Here is a 24,026-nt window from a genome sequence, read left to right as displayed (position 1 = left end):
CAAATCTGTTTTCTGTCTTGGTCCTTTTCTAACACGTCCCATCTTCTTTCTTTTTTTTTTTTTTTTTTTTTTTTTTTTTTTAAGTTTTTGGCAAAACAACGACTGACTGCTAGGTTCTTTACCTTCTGAACCATGTGGCCCTGATTGGGACGTGATAGTTATTTCATACTCTTTATCGCCCTCTAGAGCCATTTAGTGGATCAGCAATCAAAATAACATCAAATAATAAAAAAAAGAACACTGCACTTTTATAGGATACACAGCTTCTCAAAATATATTTTTAACTGTTACTTCTTTAAAAAAAAAATAAATAAAAATAAAAAATACATGTATTACTAAATGCAATACAACAAACACCAGCACGTGACATAAAATGGAAACACAAGATCGCCCTCCAAAGGTCATTAGGGGATTAGCAAACGAGGAGGGTGTCTTTTAAAAAGACATTTTATTTATAACGTATAATCTTAGAATTTACTCATGAGTCACTTAAAGTTTTGTAATGAAAGAACAACTTTTTGGAGCCTCCTGGACACGTTTCCTGGAAGCTATCAAAGAAAATATGACATAAAATATGAATAATTAATAATGACAGTATTCTAATGAAATACCAACTGCTGTCCCAGAAGTGTCTCGTTTCCCCGGACTGTTTACAATAATTTTGGACTCATTTGGTCCCATTTCCTGGAAGCTATTGAAGAAATATTAGAAATAAAATAAATTACAGATTCACGTCGCATTCTCAAAATGATTATTTTGGCTGTTGATCCATATTTTTCTAGTGTCATAAAATTATATTCATAATTGTCTCTCCGAAAATGGTCGTTTTTCATTGACCTCATTGATGATTTCACAAAGATAATGACGGTGAGAATTTGCTGATGGTCCCTAACTTGTAGCGCTACCGGTGCTTGTGAGTCTGTCTGGCCACGATTAGTCAGCAAGTACTCGGGGACACAGCAGAGGACGGCACCGCTGATACCGACGTGGTGGTCCTTCGAATATCCAATATCCGTCTAACTTCACCGTGGTCGAGAACAGAGCCGCCTGGTGACAAATCACCGCCAGCGGGAAAGCAGAGCAGTCGGTGCAAAAAAATGGTTCCAACAGTGCCGCTTCCGCGTGTCCTCGGCCGAGGCAGCGAACACAACGGGAGTGAGAATCCCTCTTCGTCGTGCAGGCACCACAATCCACACATTGCTTGAATCTATCCATGATGATGCAAAGTGGTCGGGCTGCTAATCCAGTGGTGAGGTGAATAAGCAAGAGAACGTCTGCCAGGCAGTGAGGGTATTTATATCGGAGGCGGAGCCGCACGTGTCAGCTCTGACCAATCACAGCCTGTCAAGGCCAAGCTCAAGGCTTGGTTGGGTGGAAGGGGCGATCGCTTTACTCAGTGGATGCTGTCTGACGTCAGCGAATGGCAGTACGAACTCGAGTTCGAAATGAAGTAAAACAGTTTATCTGAGGAACTACTGTATGAGACAGTTTGGAAGATTGTCTGGTAATTTACAGAACATTAGGTCCACTCAGGTGAGATACTGTGGTGACTTTTCCTTCCTCGATAAATACTGTCAGAATGGACCAGTATTTCTTTACCTTCTGCAGTAGAGTTCAGTCAGGAGATTTAAGATGGCAATCTGCCAGTGTATCAATGATGGACCTGAGGAGTGAAGACGTATTTAGTGTTGTGCCAGCTCAAAATCAAAATATACTATGAGGAATACTGAAGTGTAGACCTCACAGTTTGGGACAGAACTTGCACTCGCGTCATGAGTGCAACCAGCATGGATTACTTCTGAGTAGCTGCAGAATTTAGGTCGGTGCAAGCCCTCTTTGCATGTTTGCATTAGCAAAAACAGATGTCTCTTTCATCTACATCTTATAACCTATATTATATACATAGGTTGCTCTTGTTTTCTGTAAATGAAAACATGTGCACTCAATTACTTTTGTAAAAAGAGTGGGTGAACTGTGTCACGGTACGAGGGACGAGGGAGCTAAAGCCACGTATAGAGGACGTGGTGTAGGACCCAAGTGCGAGTGGTTATAGGCACAGGAGGCAGGAGCGAGTAAAAAAAAAAAAAAGATATTTAATAATTAAACAAACTACAACAGAACAGAAAGCCTCACCAAACCGGGAGAAAACTAACTTAATTCACAAATGAGACCGAGAATAAGTACAAAACACACGGCAAACAGGAAGAAACTAAAACACTAACTCAAACACCAAGAGTACAAGACAAAATGAACAAACTAGAGAACGTCGAGAGAACAAAGAGAGCCACGAGAAGCAGGAGTTACCAGGGGGAGGAAAGAGGAGTCCAAAATCCCAGGAAAGGGAACACTGGGAGAAACGCAGGAATTCAGACGATCACAAGGAACACAGGGAACTACAGCGAAACACTGGGAACATACAATGGGATAAATAAATAACGAACTGGCACACGGTGCTGGAGCCCAGGTGTTTTAATGCACAGGTGATCAGTGGTTAATTGGCTCCAGCCGTGTGCCAAAAGAAACAGAGGGAGAAAAGCAAAACATGGCTCAGGGACACTGAGCCAGGAAGCGGAGTCATGACAAACTGTTGGTTTCTGAAAATAGCTGGCTACGTTTAAACCTATAGTGTCAGTCCTGCTTGAGAGTTGGACTGTGACATGGAAGAGTCTTCCACAACTTGGCCTTGGTTGCAGAGTTTGGCTGTTCCTCACCTAGTTTCAAGCCTCCTCCGCAGCTATTTCTCTGTCAGTTAATGACTGAATGAGTTAAACACCTGTTAATTATAGCTGGACAGTAAAACCAACCCATTTTACAGTGTTGCTTTACAACTTCATGTAGATCTTTGAACATTTGGGAATATTGCTAGAGTTTCCACAGGATAAGCTAGAAAGAAATTGTGTCAACAGAAGCACGGTGTAGTTTTTTCTAAGAAGCAGCATTACCATGAACCCTTTTCACTCTGAAAACGGTGAGGTTGTGCTACAACCTTGTTTTACTTCACTTCGAACTCGAGTTCGTACTGCCATTTGCTGACGTCAGACAGCATCCATTGAGTAAAGCGATAGCCCCTTCCACCCAATCAAGCCTTGAGCTTGGCCTTTACAGGCTGTGATTGGTCAGAGCTGACACGTGCGGCTCCGCCTCCGGTATAAATACCATCACTGCCTGTCATACGTCCTCTATGGAAATGTATTTCAGCTCCTGGACAGGTGACAGCGAGGCCTGCTAGTACAAACTCTCGTTCTCACTCGTAAAACCAGGGTTGTAGCACAACCCCACCGTTTTACTTCATTTCGAACTCCAGTTCGTACTGCCATTTGTATCCACCCACACCTCGCTGACACATAGGACAGAACCACTGGAGGTAGCAGGATGAATAGACCTCGTGAGATTCAAAAACACCCCACAGCCTCTGGCTGAGATGTTAAACCTGTCCCCTGAGTAGAATGAGCTCTGAGCCCTTCTGGAGGCACCTGACCTGCACTGGAATAGGCCAGGGAGATGGCTTCCACTATCCACCCAGACAGATGTTCCTTAGACACCGGTTTTCCCAATGACTGGGAGCCATAACTAACAAAGAGCTAATTAGATTGTCGCAGATCCCTGGTACGCTCTACATACGTAGAGAGAGCACGAACCGGGCACAGCGCATATAGCCGCTCATCTTCCTTGGATTGAGAAGGAGGAGGGCAAAAAACCTCAAACTCAAGGAAAGTGGACCTAAACCCAGCTTTTATGCCCTTAGGCTGAAAAGCAGGATTTGGTCGCAGTGACACCTTTCTGTTGTCTTGCGAGAAACGCAAGCAGGACTCATGAACAGAAAGAGCTGCCAGGTTCCCAACTCGCTTTGCTGACACTATTGCCACCAATAGAGCTGTTTTTAAAGACAACATCTTCAACTCCACACTCTGGAGAGGCTCAAAAGGTGCGTCTGTGAGAGCATTTAGAACTGTTATCAAATCCCAAGAAGGAGTTAAAGAGTGCCTTGGAGTGTGCATCCTTCGAGTGCCCTGCATGAACCGGGACACAAGAATGTGAGCTCCCGGAGCCTTGCCATCGATGCCAATATGACATGCAGATATGGCAGCCAAATACACCTTAAGTGTTGAAGTTTACAGACCTCTTGTCTGGAGGTCATGCAGGAAGAGCAAAATAATATTTATCTTGCAACTGAATGGATCAGTTTCCCGCTCCTTGCGCCAATGCTCAAAAACTTTCCACTTGTACACATAAAGCGTCCTTGTTGACAGAGCTCTGGCGTTTTGTATTACCTCCACAACTTCACGAGGCAACCCTTCGCCTAAAAGACGGTCCCGTTCAGAGGCCAAACAGCAAGTTTCCACTTTTGAGGAGCCGGATGAAAAATCTCCCCCCTTGCCTACGTCAACAGATCGGGACGCACCGGAAGTGACCACGGTGTTCCTGAAAGCAGGGACTTCAGGTCTGCTAACCATGACTGAGTGGGCCAGTTCGGAGCCACTAAAATCACCTGAGCGTTTTCCTCTCTCACCTTGTCCAACACCTGTTGTAAGAGGGGAATAGGTGGGAACGCATACAGCAGACCCTCCGGCCAAAGATGAGCTAGCGCATCCTGACCCAACGGTGGATTGTCGTTCTGAATGGAGAACCATAGCTGACAATGAGCTGTGTCTCGTGAAGCGAACAAGTCCACTGTTGCCCGTCCGAAACGGGACCAAATTTCTTCCACCACTTGAGGATGGAGATGCCAGTCTGCATCCTGAAGTTTCCCCCTTGAAAGGAGGTCGGCTGCCAAGTTCCAACTGCCCCGAATGTGATGGGCTAACAGTGAACGCAACCGACTGTGTGACCACAGCCAGATTTTCTTTGCGACCTGGTGCATGCGCTGAGACCGCACTCCGCCTTGACGATTGACATAAGCAATCGTTGCAGTGTTGTCTGATCGAATCAGAACATGTCTCCCTGCCAGCAGGTGAGCAAAATGTTTCAGCGCAAGCCACACGGCTTCCAGCTCTAGAACATTGATGTGACGAGTTTCTGACCCTCTCCATCTCCCTCGGACTGACCGGCCCTCGCAGACTGCCCCCCAACCGTACAGGGAGGCGTCTGTTTTTATTACTGTGCGGAGCGTAACCGGGCCCATCCGTACACCTACTCTGAGATTGAATGGATTGAGCCAAAAACACAGAGTCTCGAGGCATGGTGCTGAAATTGTCCGAACCCTGGAGAGCTCCCTTTTGGGATTGACATGCTGATTTATAAACCAGCGTTGCATAGGTCTCATCTTCAGCAGACCTAGGGGAACCACGGATGATGCAGCTGCCATCAAAGCGAGTAGAACCATTACCTGACGTGCCTTGACAGTGCGCTTCTGACAAAGCACCTGGGCAGCGGTAATAATTTTCATTTTTCTCTCCTGAGTAAGGCGCGCACTCATCGACACAGAGTTCAGCTCGACGCCCCAAATAGACTGTGTTTTTTCCCAGTTCACCAGAAACCCCAAATTGTGAAGGTGACTGATCAGAACATTTGTTTGAGCCACAGCTAGCTCTCTTGAGTCTGCAATTACAAGCAGATCGTCCAGATATGACATCACTCTGATGCCCTGAGCATGTAGAGGAGCAATTGCCGTCTCTACAATCACTGAAAAAATCTTTGGCGCCAGGGAGAGACCGAAAGGAAGGACACAAAACGCGTAGCTTTTCCCCTGCACAGCAAACCTCAGGTATTTTCTGTGTTTCTCCACGATCTGGATGTGGAAGTAAGCATCCTTTAGGTCCACTGAAGTGAACCAATCCCCTCTCCGTACAGACCTGAACAGTCGACGGTGAGTCAACATCTGGAGAGGAAGCTTTTCAACTTGTGATTGATTGCTCTCAGGTCCAAAATCGGACGGAGTGAGCAACTGTCCTTCTTGGGAACGAGAAAATACCTGGAGTAGAACCCGCTGTTCACCTCTTCGCCTCTTACTTGGCGAATGGCGCCCTTCTGTAACAAAGGAGTGACCTCTTTTGTCAGAGTTGGCTGCGCCACAGACTCCTTCTGCTGTCACTCAAATTTATGCGTGATGGAGTCCACCACAGGGCCGAATAATCCTGAGGTTGTGTCAGGAGCGTCGAGGAGCCTGTTCTTCTCCTTTTCTGACATCTGTGTCAGATTCGACCACAGATGACGATGAGTCTCAACAGAGAAACCCATTACCCGTCCCGCATCTTGCGCCGCTCCCTTCGCCATATTGAGGCAGAAATCCGTCGCCTTCCAAAGCTCCATGTAGGTCTCCGGGGTGGCGTTACCTTCCAACTCGCGGAGGAGGAAAGCCTGGTATGCTTGGAGTAAGCATATATTGTTCAACAACGCGACCGATTGACCTGCCGCCTTGTATGAACGCTCGGCTAAGCTAGCCGTTAGCCTACAGCCCTTCGACGGGAGCCTCGGTTTCACCGTGGAGAGGGAGGGGCACAGGTGCGCAGCCACCGACTCCTCCAGAGGCATGGCGACTCTGGCTCGGTGAGCAGAGTCGACCAGGCACTGTATGCCTGGATGGGAGAGCGGGTCTTCTGAGGAGCCCCCCAGGAAGACTTTACCTCCCTCGTTAAATCGTCCAGGACCGGCAGCGGGCGAGGAGGCTTCGGGGAGGACATGGACTCCGTGAAATAAGCCCCGGCTAACACAGACGGCGCTGGGGGCTCAGGGTCCGGCCATGAAAGTCCCAACTTATCAACGGCGCGTTGAATTAAGCTGACTAATTCCTGGTGGAGTGACGTTTTGGCGGGAGCGGCGCTGCTCGCTGACTGCATCGCCATCTTCTCCACACTGTCATCACTGTCGTCGTCCTCCTCGTTCGAGCGGTGAAAAGACTGCAGCTCCTCCATCTGACAGTCGTCTTCGACTTCGCACTGCATTAGCTGTGCCGGAGGAAGAACGTGAGGCAAGACAATGTCTGCTGATGGACACGGAGACACCTCCCTTACCGCGTCACCGCTTGTAGGCTTGGAAGCTGTACAAGTCCTTGTGTCGTGTGTCCACACAGAATACACGGGCAATACTTGAATAAATGATTTATGTTTCACAGTACAGTGTTTTTCATTTTCTTTTAATAGAATGTGGATCACAGACAATAAGCAGGAGACCAACTCCAGCAAACTTAAAGAGCAAAACAGAACAGACCGAAGCTCCGTCCCAAGCCAGGCTCACCCAGGCTGAGTCTTCTTGCCCAACTGTACATTCATCTATGTTAATTCAGACTATAGTTTTGACTGAAGGACAGATCTATGAGTTTATTTCTCAGTATCAAATCATTCTGCAGTCACTGATGCTGACCTCCCTTCTCACTGACAATACAGCCAACACTATTTACCCTTCACAGCTTTTGCTGTCCTTTGCCACTCCTCAGGTGGTTTCTTTTGACCTCTGCCTCAACTTAGACCTCGAAACATTTGGCACTTGTTCCAGATCTTTTTCTCCTATGTTCCGATGTTCCTCCTGATCCTATCTGACTCCTTGTCTTCCACAACATTGTTCACGTGCTATTCCTGTTTATCACCATGGCATTCCCCCTTTTTTTATTTCGGTCCTCTCCCGCCACAAGGAACCCAACTCGCCCATCCACTCACTTGTTGGCAGACTCCACCATGAAGCATGTGCACCACTCAGGCGTCTTCATTTTACAGTGCCCGCTAATATGGCGCAGTTTTCCATTCCTCAACACTTTGCTGAACGCACTGACATCAACTTCAGGAGGCTGTACGTCCAGTTCTTGGGTGGACAGACAGTTTTTAAAGAGCATGTGGAACATTGCACACACCATCAACCTCTGTGTTCGAAGTCCAGATACAGATATACAAACTAAACATCCTTCCAAAACAAATTACTTCATTAAAAAACATTCTGACAAAATCAGCTGCTTCATTCAGATTAAAAAAATATATTTTTATTTCATATACACAAAACAAAAGATGAACTCTAACTTCAGACGATGATGCTTTTTTTCTTTCTCTGCCTCTTGACCTTCTTTCCCTTCACAAAAAAAACCCAAAAAAAACAATTAATTTGACCTAATTGACAAGCTCTCAGACAAGACAGTGTGATAAGATGTCTTACATAGTTGTCCTGGCTGGACCACTCCGGGTATTTCTCCGCGTGGATTCTTCGCTCCTCCATTGCCTTCTGATAATAAATCTCCTGCTCATCTGTTGACATTTTCCTCCACTGTGGAAACAGACAGGTGAGTTCACTCCGTGTAACTGAGGAACTATGAGCATCAAAGTTTCTCTGGTAATTCAATTCTATTTTAGAGTGTCCGATGAACCCAGTGAGCTTGTCTTTGGGCTGTGGGAGGAAACTGGAGAACCCGGAGAAAGCCCCAACAGGCACAGAGAGAACATGCAAACTCCACCTTGAAAGAGAACAGTAGAGGCAAAATATTGTGAATATATCATAATGTCTGTGACGTTCCCACATGTTTCTTCATCACTGATGCCAGATTAGTCATGAGAGTCATGTTTCACTTTGATCTTGACTGTTTGACTGTAAACACTCACCATCTCTCCCAGGATGGTGTTGGTCTCCACGCTGTGTTTGGGTTTTAGGGTACGAGTGATGATCTCCCTGTTCTCCCTCATGAAGACCATGAAGGCATTGGGTGGTCTCCGGATGTAGGCTCCGTTTGGTTCCACACCACGTTTGCGTCTGGAAAACATCATGGTCCTCTTCATTAGATCAGTCTCAACATTTAACTTTGGAACTATCAAGCGTTAGAGGCCAGAGAACATACTTGGACGTGAGGACCTGAGGTGAAGGCTCAGGGCAGGGCTTGGTTCGGACACACTGCTTGCCATTGTGGCTAGATTGAAGAGGGAAGTTTGATTTTAGGTTAGAAACACACAAAAGATACAAATACACAACATTACTTGTGTGACACTTACAAAGAACCTGGGGAACTCACGCTGCCACCTTCCAGGGCTGGTACTTGCTCCTTCTGGGGAGAATATTAGAGAATATTATCACAAACACGTTCAAAGATGTGCAGCCATCCTTTTCAGTCAGCTTGTTGGTCGAGTACTGCTACTGTAAATGATATCAACAATTGAAATGGACTTTAATCGGACACTCACCTGGCATGGGAAACAAGCACCTTGTTGATGGTTCACAAAACCATACGGCATGGAGTTGTCCAGATACATGGGGCTCACAAGAGCACCAGCCACAGGTCCATCTGGCTGTGGCACCAGGAACTGAGGGGGAAACTGCAGCCATCTCATCCCATATGGGCATTGACAACATCGTGGCTGCATGTTGGTTCCTGACATGAAACCAGCGCGTGCTGCCCCAACATTGTGATCTGCCAGGACTCCTCCATATGGCGGCACTGTTGTGGCTCCACATTGGAAGGGGTTGATGTCGTGTGTGACCGTCCCCGTCCCATTGAGGCCATCGGTGAAACCACTTTGTTCCAGCTCAGGAAGGACATTCTCGGGTGAATGGAGAAATTCGACAGGAGCAGGCGCAGATGGAAGCTCGCCAAACATAGATTTCATAGTCGAGAGGACCATGTCTAGGTCCGTCTCAAAGTCCGTCCACTCAGGTGAGGAACTGCTCTGCTCTATTGTGACTGTTGCCATTCTCCAATTGAGCCTCTGTAAAAGATTGAACGTGTTAAAGAGGACACATTTACTACTTTCAAATAGATACTGTGAGTTTGAATGCGTTTCTCTACCTTCTGCAGTAGAGTCTGGTCAGAAGATTTAAGACGCCGGAATGTTCCACCACAGCTGTGCAATGTGCCTATGTTGAACCTGAGGAGTACAGAATTATTTAGAGTTGCATGATCAATATGTCACCTGTTATTCAGTGAAAATTGCTGGACAATACAGTTCTGTGTAAAAGGATGATCCAGATCAAGCATTCATTTCAACCTTGTAAAGTGAACACTTGATTTTTACATCACGGATAATCTATACAATATCCAGGTTGTTGTTGAATTAGCTTTAGCGCAGCGACAACAAGACAGGCCTGGTCCCTTGGAAGAGACTTGGATCAAGGTGGTCAAGTGTACATTTGATCTCTAATGTAATATTATAAAGATATGTATTGAGCTGATTTTCTTCTTTCTATTGACGATCCAAAGAGTTGTGTCTTGAGTGGGTTCTGACAGAACTCGCTGAATCCGCTATTGTAACACAAATCACATTTGTTTCGAACCTATTATTTTCATTATTGAAATATAATCCTTCTACTTGAATCGTTTTTAGCCGTTACTGTCATTAACAAGAGTGACCATCAGTAACCAACCAGGGCGTGTTGTTCAGAGGTTTGAGGGGTATGCTGATGGAACATAAGCAAGTCAAATGTGCATGTATAGCGCTATTGTGGTGTCATAAATGTTTTGATTTGGTATTTGGGTTAGAGTATTTGTTTGCAAAATCACCAAAAGTTTGACGTTAGCATGTGGCTAAGCTAACGTCAAACGGCATTTCGCCGGCCATGATGCATCTGTTCAGTCGGACATATTGTTGGCATCAAGATACTCTGGGATGAAACAGGCTTGTATTTCCCTCCATGAACAACCCGAGTGTGGACCGAGGATCGGGTGGCCTGCCGAGGCGGCTGCGGGCTGTCAGGTCCATACCACCTGTGGAACCAAGCGCCTCAGTAACAGCGGCCGCTCCTTCAGTCCCACAATTGTTGGAAATGGTTGTGTCAAGTCCTAATTTAGCGACAGACCCGGTTTATCACCAGTGATACCATAATTCCATGTTCAATAATCACAAATCCTGTGGTTTTCCCGAACACGACGACAAGAACAGTCTGGTTTCGGCTGTCTGCGGTGAATTCAGAGCACCACAACCTGATTCTGATTTTGAATGACGACTGAATTATCCATATTTATTCAGATGTATCACAATAATCTTCAGACTAGAATAGTGTACATGTAGCGCTGTAGTGACATTTGATCAGTGGTTCTTGTAAAGAGTGTCACATTAGCAATGGTGTGTGTCAATGAACCTGCGCAGGTTTCTTGAAGAAGCTTGATACTCACCAAGGGTTTGAAGCCAAATGTGGTGAAACGACGTTGCAAAACCAATTTATTTTGTCGCATTGTGACGTATCAAAGGCATTAAACGGCTGGCTGGCTCCGTCACCAGGACATTCGCGCGGATGACTGACGTAAGTGCGATACGACGGCCAATTAGGGCCGTGGAGACAAAAGAAGATGGCGACTGTGCGCCATGGAGGCGAAGTTGTCAGTTTCAAACTCAGACGTTACGGTGTTCTGCTTGAGGAAGCCGACATTTTTAGTCTGGAAAAAAGAGGTTGGATGTTATCTGTCAGCAATCAAAGGTTCCCTGAATCTAAAAACAATCAAAACGGTAGATGTTTGTGATCGATTGAATAAACTCAACTGGATGTGATATGTGGATCTTTTTGTATGGTTGTTTCGATTTTCATCTCATGTGTTATGATTGTCATTTATTATAATTCTCAGTGTGTTTTCCGTGTCTTTAGTTTGTCATGTCTGCTTGTTTATTCTGTATGTTTTTTATTTTCAATAGATATATATCAAAATAAGTTGCGGCGTTCTTCTTCGCATCAGGACATACCGTCCCACAACAGCAATTAAACAGCTCCCCCAAGTGGTGTAAAGATATATTGCAATTTTAATTCAGTTGACGATGAAAAAAACAAGTACGATGAAATGGCAACTGCTACTCTTCCAATCCGCTCACGTTGGAGCTTTCAACTGGACGAGTTTGACGGGGAAAGGGTATGTATGTTGCTTTGTTCTGCTCCCGTACTTCTAATCCTGCGAGCATGACGTTCAATATTCCCATTGATGTGACCTGAAAGGTTTTCATGCGCACATTAGAAATGCACGCACGGCCTCAACAGTGTGTGGGAACCATGGGGAAAAAGTGTGAACCATTGGCTTGTAATAAGTTTAAAACTGATGTTCCTGGTCTGCACAGGTCCTTAGACGATGGTGGAGAAACTGCACAAGAAGCTGCCTATGGCATGTTCACGCAGGCTTTTGTGGACACCAACAACGCCAACTTCAACTGAGAGCTGGAGCCTGGACTTCAGTGACTCACAGAAGGCAGCACACATAACCACAGGTGAGTAGTTTCAGCCTCACCTTTGCAGTGTACGAGATGCTGCACGTCTGATGTGCTGCCTCTATTGAAGCAGTTGTAATTTTTGTTTAAAGTGACACTGCAAGAAGCAACGTCATCGTCTTCTTATCTGCGATTGTCATCAGCCAATGTTAGCAACATGGGAGTGTTAACCTGGCAGCCCTTCAGGTCAATAGTTGGGCCGCCCTGCCACGCTACTTCAGAGAACACTGAAGAATTATCATTGGAGCTTTGGAGGGCTTTTTCAGTCATTTTAAGTCATCCTGCTAGATTTTGACGTTTTTATGCTGTTCTGTGTGTGTTTATACGTTGCAGTTAAACATGTAGAGATGCTGATTTCAGATAAACACGAAGTGGTTGCTTGCTTATTTCGTGGATGTATTACCATTCATTTATGAATAAAAAAATGAGAGTCGAATCCCGAACAGTATCCATAAATGACCACAAGGTGCCGCACCGCACAAATGAACGACAGCGATATAGTGACACACTGTCACACGACCTATGTGACAAGAAACAAATAAGGAAATCTAAAGTCAACTAAGTCTCACCTATCATTCAGGCACAACGAATCTAAAGTGGATTGACTCAAACAGATATTGAACAAGGCTGCAATACTTCATTAGTATCTGACAACAACTTACCTGCTCCTCAATTTGGCAGGGTTTTCGCTGGAGGCTCCGCCCCCACACCTGAGGCACAGGGAAGTTTGCACATTGATCATTGCTGTTATCTGTCAAAGGATGACTGACAACATGAAAAATGTGAAGAAGTTCAACTGATCACAAAACAGTTTACCTGAGGAACTACTGCATGAGACAGCTTCAAAGATTGTCTGGTAATTTACAGAACATTAGGTCCACTCAGGTGAGATACTGTGGTAACTTTTCCTTTCGCAGTTCCTCGATAAATACTGTCAGAATGGACCAGTATTTCTCTTCCTTCTGCAGCAGAGTTCAGTCAGGAGATTTAAGATGGCAATCTGCCAGTGCATCAATGATGGACCTGAGGAGTGAAGACGTATTTAGTGTTGTGTCAGCTCAAAATCAAAATATACTATGAGGAATACTGAAGTGTAGACCTCACAGTTTGGGACAGAACTTGCACTCGCTTCATGAGTGCAACCAGCATGGATTACTTCTGAGTAGCTGCAGAATTTATGTTGGTGCAAGCCCTCTTTGCATGTTTGCATGAGCAAAAACAGATGTATCTTTCATATACATCTTATAACCTATATTATATACATAGGTTGCTGTTGCTTTCTGTCAATGAAAACATGTGCACTCAATTACTTTTGTAAACAGAGTGGGTGAACTGTTGGTTTCTGAAAATAGCTGGCTATGTTTAAACCTATAGTGTCAGTCCTGCTTGAGAGTTGGACTGCGACATGAAAGAGTCTTCCACAACTTGGTCTTGGTTGCAGTTTGGCTGTTCCTCACCTAGTTTCAAGCCTCCTCCGCAGCTATTTCTCTGTCAGTTAATGACTGTTCAACATTTATGAGCATTAGAACATGTTAATAATTGCTTTTACCTTTTAATGTTGTTGGGTTTCCAGAGGATAACCTGTGAAGATATTACGTCAACAATAGAATGATGTCCTTTTTTTCAAGGATGTAGCATTGCCATTTCCCCTTTTCACTCTAATAAAATGGTGTTACCACACTTTTTTCATGCACGTTGATCAATTTTCACACTTGACTAACTACCAACCCTCGTTCGTCCTCAGTGCGATGATGTATGAGGAAGAGTGATTTGTAAAAACAATGTATGGCTCACAGACTAGTCTGTTGTGCAGTCGCATTATTAATGTGCTCACATAGAGTACTCAATGACAGGAGGCAATACCCCAGTCTACACTTGCTGAAATAATAATCAGTCTTTCCAGGATTTCACTGACTGTTATCTGTTTTGTCCTTTTTTCAGCCGAAAATGCCTGATATGCAGATTTTTTTTTTTTAATCCAGTGAGAGTTGCCGTCTTGAAAAAATTAGTTCAGTTTTTTTGTCTTTGGTCTGTAAAAGGATATAGACAGCAAAGATAACAAAATGTGCTCTTTAAAAAAAAAGAATGAGTATCTCAAGTGCAAAGAACACACACAATAAATGAAAGTGCCCCCTGACGGACGTTTGAAAGAGGTAGTGTGCACGTGAGAGACCAGAATTGTTCAGCTGCTAATTAATACAGCGAATTAAAACAGTAAGTGGCGATATCACATACTACACAGGGTCAGGACTTAGAGTGTCAGAAATGATAGCGAGAGATGGATCTCACGGACAGCCATGTTTTTTCGTCCTCCCCGTATAGTGACTGGGTGACGGCACACTGCTCTAGTGAGTTCCACTTTTTAGTTCCATCTAATACATATTTAAATAAACACAATTTGGACATTTACGAATCGAGTCAAAATTGTTCACATGTGAATCGCGACCCTTAGCGACAATATTCATGAGCGTTTGGCGATGCACACCACTTAATCTCAACTCGGAGTCGTGAATATGATGACGCACATGCTGCGGAGAGGGGTGGGCAAAGGGAACTAGTGCTTGGTGGAACTTGCAGGAAAGACGCAGGGATTGGACAAAATTGCGACGTCTTGCAGAACTTGCTGGGATTGGTTAAATCACAGTTAGCTGTTGCGATTGCCACTTTGCAATTTCCTTGTGGCACTGGACTATTGTGACTGCTTGCTTTACCACACAGGCCTGTTTATGTGCAGACGTGAGCCTGAACAGCTTTGCAGACATCTTGTCTGTCAGTGGGGTCTTAGTGTGAGGCACAAAGCGCTGATCAAAGTTTGATGTGGAATGAGTGTTCACACTGCAGTGGTGCCAAAGCAACCCCCTCGCTTGAAACCCAGTCAGTTTCCAAGGTCATTTGATGTTCTTGTTTGCAAATCTATTTTTGTGGCATGTTAAAGGGTGACCAAGTGTCTCAGAAATTCAGGACAGTCTTGACATCCACCACGTTGTCCCAAATCCTGTCCACACCTTTACTGTAGCTTTTGTTAGTAAAGCACTTCTTAGAAAAAAGAGCTAGGAGAGTTGGAAATGGAGAATTATATGGCTTAAAGCGCCTCCAAGCCGTCCTGTAAGGAATTGAGAAATGAAGTGCAGTATGAGTCCACTGTGAGGGGGATAAGTAGGCGGGAATAACAGGCATTCGTGTAGGCTGTGGAGGAGGAGGAGGGGGAAACCAGACTGATCCCACGTGTGGTGGCTGGAATCCCGGTCTCCCTGACAGCGCAGCCCCGCTTCTCTTGTCTTCTCTGACGGGGTCCAAGCTCGGTGAAATATGGAGCTACATGGGGAGCAATTAACAGAAAGCCAGTCTGAGACACAGCATGACCCAGGGTAAGACAACTGCATTGTTTGTTTGCCACTCTGTCAGCAGTCAGCTGTCACTTTCATGCGCTCTTTCATCGTGAACATATCAGTTCTGTGTAGAAATGTTCAGCCGTCCTCAATACTGACTCAATAATTTTGCAAAATTATGCATTCATTTTTTCTTATGAATCTGCTGTGCTGTGTACTGATTCAATGAGGAGTAAGGAATTGAAATGCAGTGATTTATATTTGTTAGAAATGTTTGCTGGTAATAGTATTGTACTATTATATAATTAGCTGAATTCGCTTCCTGTAATAACTCTACTGTTCTCTTGTCAGGAAAATGTTTATCGGCGGTCTCAGTTGGCAAACCTCACCAGGTAATTCATCATCGCAACATATGAGTGAGAGAGAGATTGACTGAGTGTTATTCCAAGGTTATTCTCGTGTATTGTATATACATTGGGGAATGACTGCAGAGATTCAGTGTCATTTGAAAGGTTATTGCTATATTAACTTTGCCGTCTTGTCGTACTCCACTGTGAGATAAAATGCATGACACATTCTTGTTCAAATTATGGATGCTGAAACCACAATGTCCTCTTTAGACAGCCTTCGGGATTATTTTAATGGCTTTGGGGAAATCCGAGAATGTATGGTGATGAAGGACCCGTCAACGAAGCGGTCAAGGTAAAAACTCGAATCTTATACTCTTGGCTTCTGTCATTGTTTAGTTATCTTTGATGTCACTAGTGATTCCCATATGGACGTCAGTCACCATTATCCATTTATAGATTTTTTTTTCTCCTACCACTCCTGACTTCAAAGGTCCTCTAACTTTAAGGGTTCCAGATTTGTTAGAGCTTGAAACTTACAATCTGACAGTTTTCAATGACTCTCAATAATTTTTTCAGTCAACATTGATGCAGAAGGTTATGTAAACCTAACTGTTTGTGATTAGGTTTAACTTCATTCTCCTGGCTTCCACTCTGCAATGCAAAGTGTGACTGTTGGAGATGAAATTAAAATAAAGGACTCTTTCGTGATTTTATCTGCAATGCATGTCCTGTTCTATTTTCTCGTCAGGGGCTTTGGCTTCGTCACCTTCATGGATGCTGCCACCGTAGATAAAGTCTTAGCCCACCCTCACCATGAGTTGGACTCTAAAACAGTAAGTCTCCTTTTATTAAGTTAAACACATATATGCAATTTATAATCAATATAATTATGTTCTTTCAAATATGTTGCATTCCAAATAGGCAGGTGTTTTTAAATTACTTCCATATGATTAGTCACACATCCCTCAGTGACACAAATTCCAAAGGTTGTCCAGTCAGTAAAGTGAAACTGGAAAACTAAGAAGCAAAAAACGAAGCAAAGGGGATTTTCATTGAAGACATGTTAAGTTCCTGGGCATCAATGTTCAACACTCAGACCGTCCAATGTATCAGTAAAGACAGGCATTTGAACGTTACGCTCATGCTCCTTAACAACAGAGTTTATTAATAAAAATGATAAAACTGTCTAAAATTTGTCAGTTAAATGCAAATATGCAATAATTCACCCATTTCTTACTGAACATGACAACATGTTTCACTATTTTATTGTGACCCAGAAGCAGCATCACTCTTTGTCATACTGTATGAATGAAAATATTCCTCTCAGATTACAGATACATTACGTTACAGATGTCCGCTATCTGCTTGTGTAAAGCAGTTACTACATCAGGCTTCAAGTTTGCAGCTGGGGTTGTTTGAATGCTCTGATGCTGCGACTTTGGCGTCTAAATGGGTTAATAAGAGTGATTAATAAAAACAGACAGTTAAACCTTTGGTGGCCTGTAGATTGTTCCCAATGAGACTGAGTCAAACCCTTAACTGCCTGTCTTGAGGATGAATGCAACTTCAACGCAATCATTTCAATTCTGTGACCATGACACAACTAACCCAGTGTGTCCTTTCACAGCACCTTTTCAGTGTTTAAAAAAAAATAGGGGGAGTTAAAAAAATTGTTTTCTTCTTCTTCTTTCTTTTTTTCGCCACAGTGGATCATTTTCCTCCATCTCACCCTGTCCTCTGCTTCCTCTTGTCTCGAACCTACAAACCTCATGTCCTTCTTCACCACCTCCATAAATCTCCTCTTTGGCCTTTCTCTCCACCTTCTACCTGGCAGTTCCAACCTCAACATCTTCCTACCAATGTACTGGCTCTCTCTCCTCTGTACATGTCCAAACCATCTCAATCTAGCCTCTCTGACTTTGTCTCCTGGTTAAAAAAAGTAATATTATTAATAATATTATTATCAATGTTGTTGTTAATATTAACCTAATTTATAATATTAATATAAATGTGACACTGACAGACTTCTCCCTCCTTCAGATTGACCCAAAAGTTGCCTTTCCCAGACAAGCTCAGCACAAGGTGAGATGTCTGTCTGAGTTGTGTTTTGCTGAACTTCTTGAACTTCTTGAGTGCGGTTTCTCATCTTCAACCTTTGTTGCCATACCTTTAGAAGTATACAAAAGGTGTGAATGGGTTTCAATGAGTGTGATTAATATTCCGTATTAACCCCTAATTATTCAATCATTTGGGGAATTCCCTATAATTCCATTAGTATTGGAATAACAGCAGTGGTTGGACACAGTACTTGACAGTACTAGTCAAATGCATGCAAACATGGATGTCATCAGATACTTTGGATCTGCCTGTATTCTGCTTTGTTGGTGTAGAACTATGTAATGATCACTGGTCAACGACTTGGCTCAGAAGCATATGACTGGTCCAGAATCATCACTGTCATAATGTCCAACAGGATGTGGAATGTTTCTGCTGCTGCTCTTTTTACGCTACATGATGAGTGTGCTGCTTTAGAGTCACTTAGTGTTTGGAACAGTATGGGATTACTGGCAGACGTGAGGGAGAGCACTCATAAGGTCTAAGAAACATTAGTTACATATTTTTTAAGCAAAAATATAACTCATCTGCTCAAACCTGTTTGCAAATGGACCTCTTAGGCTGCATAGTCTGGGGCTAAAATCCAATTCGTTTTAGTGTTTCTGATAATTCTCATATCATCCAACATAGTTTCAGGTCATGTTTACCTGCCTAATAAAAGGCCAAGACATCGAAATGAACATCAAATGTCTGGTAATCCATATCGGAGAAGGTACAGCATGGCAGGATTGATCTGCAGTGCTCCCAACATCACATGCGGCATAGGGGCTCCTCATCAGAGTCGCTTCAGATGGATGGGACCTGATCTGATCCTCAGTGCAAATGAGTGGACGTACGCTCATATTGCAAGTCATTCTCGAATAGCACACGACATGCACTGCATTAGTAGATTGCACACGTCAAGACAATACTTTCAATAAATGAAGTTCGACTTTGACTTTTGAATCTATCTGTGATGAATGAAGCAGCATCTTTTTTATTATAATGCTCTGTGAGTAGTTTCCTGGTTGACAGCACATCGTGTATACTTGTGTTTTCCCGAATCTGCTCATAAGGGCGGACGTTTGGATGAGTGCACACTGAGAGGTAAAGGTGGCAAATGTTTGTGTTTGGTTGACTGGAGTTGTTCGGAGGCATATTACTCTGGCAAAAAGAAATTGTGATCAGTGGTATGACGTACACAATATGGATGGTCGTGCCAGAAATAAGAGTTGAGAGAGATGGATGTCATGTTTGTTTACATGCACCTTTATAGCGTATAGGTGACAGTGTGCTGCTCTAGTGAGTCGTTTTTTAGTTCTATATCGCATTGCTATAGAATTAAAAAAAATCTATTCAGAACAATAAATTGATTCAGAATCGTTTGCTCTAAATTGTGATTAATGTAAACCCTTCCCCCACCCCGATGTTGTTACATTTCTTTGTCTATTATATGATTTCAGACAGTTTCTGAACGTGTATCTCTCAGCTATTTTCCTCATTCTTGATCATCAAATGTGCATTCCAGATTGGACATGTAGAGGACATAACAGTGCATATAGTGCAGTGCGTATATATATATATATATATATAATGCCATTATGCACTGTTAATACATGGGAACCATCACAGGCTCCCCTGATAAATAGCTTTCTGCATTTTCAGCGTGAGCCATTGGTTCTCATGTGGTGGAAAAGGCCTGCTTTAGTGCTGTCCAAAGAGGACGTGTCCTTGCCTGTATTCTTAGGTCTCATTTGACAAATGGCTGTTTAAGTCTGGCCAAATTTGTGTCCTCTAAAGGGACATGGTTATTTTTTTTTTGTCTTGTGGGCATTGTGATTAACTTTCCAAGGATATGATGTAACAAATTTGCTGCCAAGAGTTACTGCATAGGTGACTCTAAATAAACAAAAATCCACAGTAATTTTAAATCGTATATTTAAAATATGCACTATTATAGCAATATTTTGAGTATTTTCTCAAAAAATAGTGAAAGATTCAAATATTTACATTATCCTTCTGGGAATTCCCAGATATCAGTGATCTGTGTAACTTGAACGAGGTTAGGGTTTAGGTTCTGTTTATTTTTCACGCATGACCTCCATTGGTGAATGGCTGGTGTGACATTTAATGCAACATCAGTCATGGCTCAAGTATGATGATCAGAAATAATATATAAAAAATACACTTCGTTTTCTGGATGAAGAGCAGCTGTCACCTTTTCCAGCTTATCAGTTCAATATTCTGCCACTCTGTTGAGTCTGTCTATTTCTAGATAAGACTCCAGGTCCAAGACTGTGCCGATAATACTGCTTAATCTTCTGTTTAGTGCAGGCAGTATCCAAGACTCAGTATCTCCTATGTTGCTCAAGCACAAACGGCTATCACACCTCCAATATGGAGCAGAATTGTAATAAAAATCAAGATGAGACCCTTTCTTTTTTAAATTAATTCGCCATAAAATACTGGACATATGAAGGCTGAAGTCCTCAAGATAGACACTATTCCATAATGGCCAAGTTGGAATGGATGATGGTCACATCCATACTTTTAAACATCTCAATATTTATTCTTGGAAAGCGAAATACAATAAAATATAATTAAGCACAATAGAATAATTACACAGCTTTCCCCAGGATGTTTTCCCACACTACCCCCACACTGCTATTGTGGGTAGGAGCCTGAAATTGATCAATATTCAGTCTTACCCCTAGAAGCACTTGAATACTTCATTAAACACATCACAGGTTCCATGTTTTCTGGTGTCTACGGCTTAGTGCACAAGTACCATCTGACTTACGCCCTGCTCAACTTATGTCCACCCATACTTAGGACCACGGCCAGCTGATGTTTTTTTTTTTTTTTCAATATCTGACACAGCAGCACGTAGCAGCCCGGCATCGCGTTCAACAGTTATGGCAGCACAGTATCCCAGCATCTCACTCTCACAGAGCGATCTACCACTACAGTAGTACCTATGACCCTCGCGTCAGCTATTTTGAATTGAAATCGAATCTGACTTATGACCAGTTGGTCGGAGCCGATCCCGGTCGTAAGTCGGATATTGCTTGTATATCGTTTCAGGAGTATGTGTCATTATTCAGCAAGGCAAGCTAGAACCAGTTGATGTCTTTTTAATAACAGTGGTAAGTGTTTTCCAGAGCGTGAGTGGAAGTTAGACCAGAGGTCAGGTGATGGTCTTTTGAAGAAGTATTTTTGGATTAGTGAAATTGTCCAGAATGAATTAGGACTTCATCTTCAAACTTCTATTGTTATCTTTCAGTCTTTGTCTTTGTTGAATTTCTAGGTTTGCTGTTTGATCAAGCGAACATGGGCTCTTAGCTGTCCTCATCTTCAGCAGTTTTTTTTTATAGCAGCATAATAATGATTGCCCCAATAATGTGAGGTTAGTAATTTTGTGACGTGAACAGGCTATTGAAGGCTGTTCAAAATGTATTTTATCCAAAATTATTACCATGTTTTTTTGTACAATAAACAAGTTAGTTTGTATTCTCTAATGCTTCTGTAATTTTGAATTGCATATGGTTTCATTCAAAATAATTTCATCCTTCTTTTTTAATCATTCATTTTCCCTCATTAATTTCTCTTTCCCAAATGTAAAATGAACGCTTCTCCTCACTGTTGCGTGATTGCATTGCACAGTGTGAATCATTAATCCTCCCAACAAGTGTGAGAAAGCCATTGTTTGTTGCCACTCTATTATCGTGTAGCACACTAATGCAGTCTCATTACCTCTGCCAGCCTCTTATGCTGAGTTGTGATTAACTAGACGCTTCCCCGATTTTCTCGTTTCCTGCTTTGGCTGCTGCCAAGGCGCACGCACACACACACAGACACACACACACACATTCGGCATTCGGTGTTCTGTCTCTGTGGTTCTCCTCTCCAGTTTAGGTTCCTTTTGAGGCATCATTCTTAGCTGCTTCTCGATGGCTCTGGATGTCCCACAAAACCATTGCAGCAGACTTCGAGTGCCATACAACATGAGTGCTTTCTGTGTCTGTTTGCCACCTAAATCATAAAATTTGGAAAACGTCCAGAGTGCGAACTTTCATAAAAGTTGTGATGGAGGACAAGCTCTTTCTTTCTCTCTCTCTCTCTCTCCCTCCTCCCCTCTCTCCCTGTCTTTCCCTCCCCCTAATATTCCTAATATATTTCTAATATTTCACGGACATACTGTAGCAAAGTCTGCTAGAAATGATTTAATGACCCATTTTTTCGCATCATACATTTTGATTACAAACTGATAGTCAAGCCATGTGATTGGTACTCTGGATGAGCGGTATTGACGATCGGCAGTTTCTGGCAACTTTTAGTAAGGATCGTCGACTCTATTAGTAACTATAGCCACCAAGCTAACTGGTTCCTCGTGACTTTGGTCCTGACTCGATCAGTGTGCCAAGTGGAGCTTGTTCTTATATCATTATATTTACTTGCTTTAATTTGCTGTGTTGTTAAAGAGTGTGTCTATATTTGGTGAGTATACAGTAGGTTGTCCTTATGTTTTTTTTGTTTTTAGTTTTGTTAGTTTACATAATTTAAGTGTTTTAAATTTTATTTGCCTTGTTTATCCAATGTCAAACTGAATAAATAGTTGTAATCTTCCCAACAGATACTTCAAAAACTGTCAATTTGAAAACGATCTTTAAAAATGGAAAACTATCGAGAGTGCACAATATGAAAAAAAAAATAATATTGTGATACATTGCCTCGATGTGACATCAAGTATAAAGACACACAGGCTTGGGCTTAGTATTCGCTCCAATGTTCCTCTTGATCAGAGGTCAGCAACCCACCTCCTTAGCCACATATGGCTCTTGAGCCTCCTAGCTGAAGCTCCCGTCAGTGTTGACTTATGATTGGTCGGTCGCGACAGAAACGGTTTCAGGAGCACACCTATACAGGTTACCTGACATGAAGTAATGATTAGAGCCCTCCTTTAGAATGTCATGCGGGAGGGGAAACCTTTGACCCGCCGAAACGCCCATGAATCCACATGCACTTACTTCAACATTGAATGCAAAAGTCCACTTAAAAATAGTAGATATCTGACAGAGTGAGAAGGTGTTGCAACAAAGTCTCAAGGTTTCACATGGTCTTGTGTATGAGCCTGACTTTGTGTGTGCAAATCACGTTGGTCTGGTAAGTCTTCAATGTCCTTCTTCTTGTCTCACTCGTCTGAACTGCTTGAACCAAAGTCCCTGTGGCAGCTGCCGAGCCTTCGGGCTATGCACCTGTGTCACTGCTCTCTTGTTCTGGTCTTATTCTGTATCCACCATCCTGACCCAACAATGCAAAGGCTGCTATTGAAGCATCCTGGGCATCCATAACACCTCAGCAATGCCACAGGCTGGTTGCCTCTGTGCCACATAGTATTGATGCAGTAACCAAGTACTGAGTGCATTAATGGACATTTTCAAATGATTGATCTTGTTTTGCATGTTAAATGTTTTTTTTTACTTGGTCTGAGGAGATATTTTAATATTTTGAGACAGGACTTTTTTAGTTCTTTTAAGCTGTAATAAAAGGCTTGCAATATTTCAGTTGATTTGTAATGAATCCAGAATGTATGACATTTGTTTTTTTAATTGCATTACAGAAAATAAAGAACTTTATCACAATATACAAATTTTCTGAGACAGTCCTGTAATTCCAAACTGTTATGGGACCAAGCTGGAGTGTGCCATTACCATGGAACGGGAGAGGGGAAACAGAAGTTACTCGACAAAAATAGAATCTAGATAAAAGCAAATCAGAACAAACAATTACAGATTTGGTGCTGAAGGACCCTCACTGTAAAACACGTGCCAGCACAGTATAATCTTTGCCACTATTTGTAGCAGTGGAACACACTTCTGCTATCGTACAGTGCAAAACTTTTTTTTTAAAGCGATCCTCGACCTACCCAACTAGTGCACACAACCAGACGTACAGAGGCCCTTTACCAGCGGATAATCCTGAATGATCTGGCACACAGGTCTTGAACTTGGCCGCTGAAGTAGGCTGTAGCTTCCGGCTGGTGATTGCTGATCAGTTCCAGCTGTGTGCTCTTGGTTGATCTCGGAGAGAGGAAAACAGAAGTGCATGGACAACGGAATAAAAGCAGGTCATCACAGCATGTACTTGATGGGGTGGAACAA

General features: G+C 43.1%; 2 protein-coding genes and 1 pseudogene across 7 annotated transcripts in view; 1 reads left to right on the top strand and 2 right to left on the bottom strand.

Annotated features, from left to right (window-relative positions):
- The window catches only part of LOC128763497 (RNA-binding protein Musashi homolog 2-like), a 70,458-nt gene that overhangs the window by 20,127 nt on the left and 26,305 nt on the right, over positions 1 to 24,026 (top strand). For 3 of the 6 annotated variants that reach the window (XR_008415650.1, XM_053872323.1, XM_053872321.1), the window contains exons 1-7: positions 11,177 to 11,291; positions 11,946 to 12,092; positions 12,774 to 15,460; positions 15,773 to 15,813; positions 16,042 to 16,123; positions 16,520 to 16,604; positions 17,812 to 17,853. Coding sequence is in view for 5 of the 6 variants with exons in the window: in XM_053872323.1 (XP_053728298.1) it covers positions 15,402 to 15,460; positions 15,773 to 15,813; positions 16,042 to 16,123; positions 16,520 to 16,604; positions 17,812 to 17,853 (309 nt within the window). In the remaining variant the exon portion in view is untranslated. Of the gene's footprint in view, positions 1 to 11,176; positions 11,292 to 11,945; positions 12,093 to 12,773; positions 15,461 to 15,772; positions 15,814 to 16,041; positions 16,124 to 16,519; positions 16,605 to 17,811; positions 17,854 to 24,026 lie in introns of those variants that run through there. The other 3 variants (XM_053872324.1, XM_053872325.1, XM_053872322.1) reach the window with 3 other exon arrangements.
- Positions 4,301 to 6,881, bottom strand: LOC128764095 (uncharacterized; annotated as a pseudogene).
- LOC128763502 (protein pop-1-like) lies at positions 7,735 to 11,118 on the bottom strand. Its single transcript, XM_053872331.1, has 8 exons — positions 11,018 to 11,118; positions 9,695 to 9,773; positions 9,093 to 9,614; positions 8,904 to 8,956; positions 8,753 to 8,821; positions 8,520 to 8,667; positions 8,080 to 8,187; positions 7,735 to 7,995 (listed from the first exon to the last, which is right to left on the bottom strand). The coding sequence occupies exons 3-8, from the start codon at positions 9,597 to 9,599 to the stop codon at positions 7,948 to 7,950; spliced, it is 933 nt and encodes a 310-aa protein (XP_053728306.1). The 5' UTR covers positions 9,600 to 9,614; positions 9,695 to 9,773; positions 11,018 to 11,118; the 3' UTR covers positions 7,735 to 7,947.

Source organism: Synchiropus splendidus, chromosome 8 (genome assembly GCF_027744825.2).
Source record: "Synchiropus splendidus isolate RoL2022-P1 chromosome 8, RoL_Sspl_1.0, whole genome shotgun sequence".
In the NCBI taxonomy this organism is placed as follows: domain Eukaryota; kingdom Metazoa; phylum Chordata; class Actinopteri; order Syngnathiformes; family Callionymidae; genus Synchiropus; species Synchiropus splendidus.
The sequence above is the reverse complement of the archived record's forward strand: the minus strand, read 5'-3'. Positions and strand labels throughout refer to the sequence as shown.

Coding starts and splice junctions, on each gene's coding strand:
- LOC128763502 (XM_053872331.1), bottom strand. CDS start 9,599: ATGGCAACAGTCACAATAGAGCAGAGCAGTTCCTCACCTGAGTGGACG. Junction 8,957..9,092: donor GTGCTTGTTTCCCATGCCAG/GTGAGTGTCCGA, acceptor TATTCTCCCCAG/AAGGAGCAAGTACCAGCCCT. Junction 7,996..8,079: donor GGTCCAGCCAGGACAACTAT/GTAAGACATCTT, acceptor TTTTTTGTGAAG/GGAAAGAAGGTCAAGAGGCA.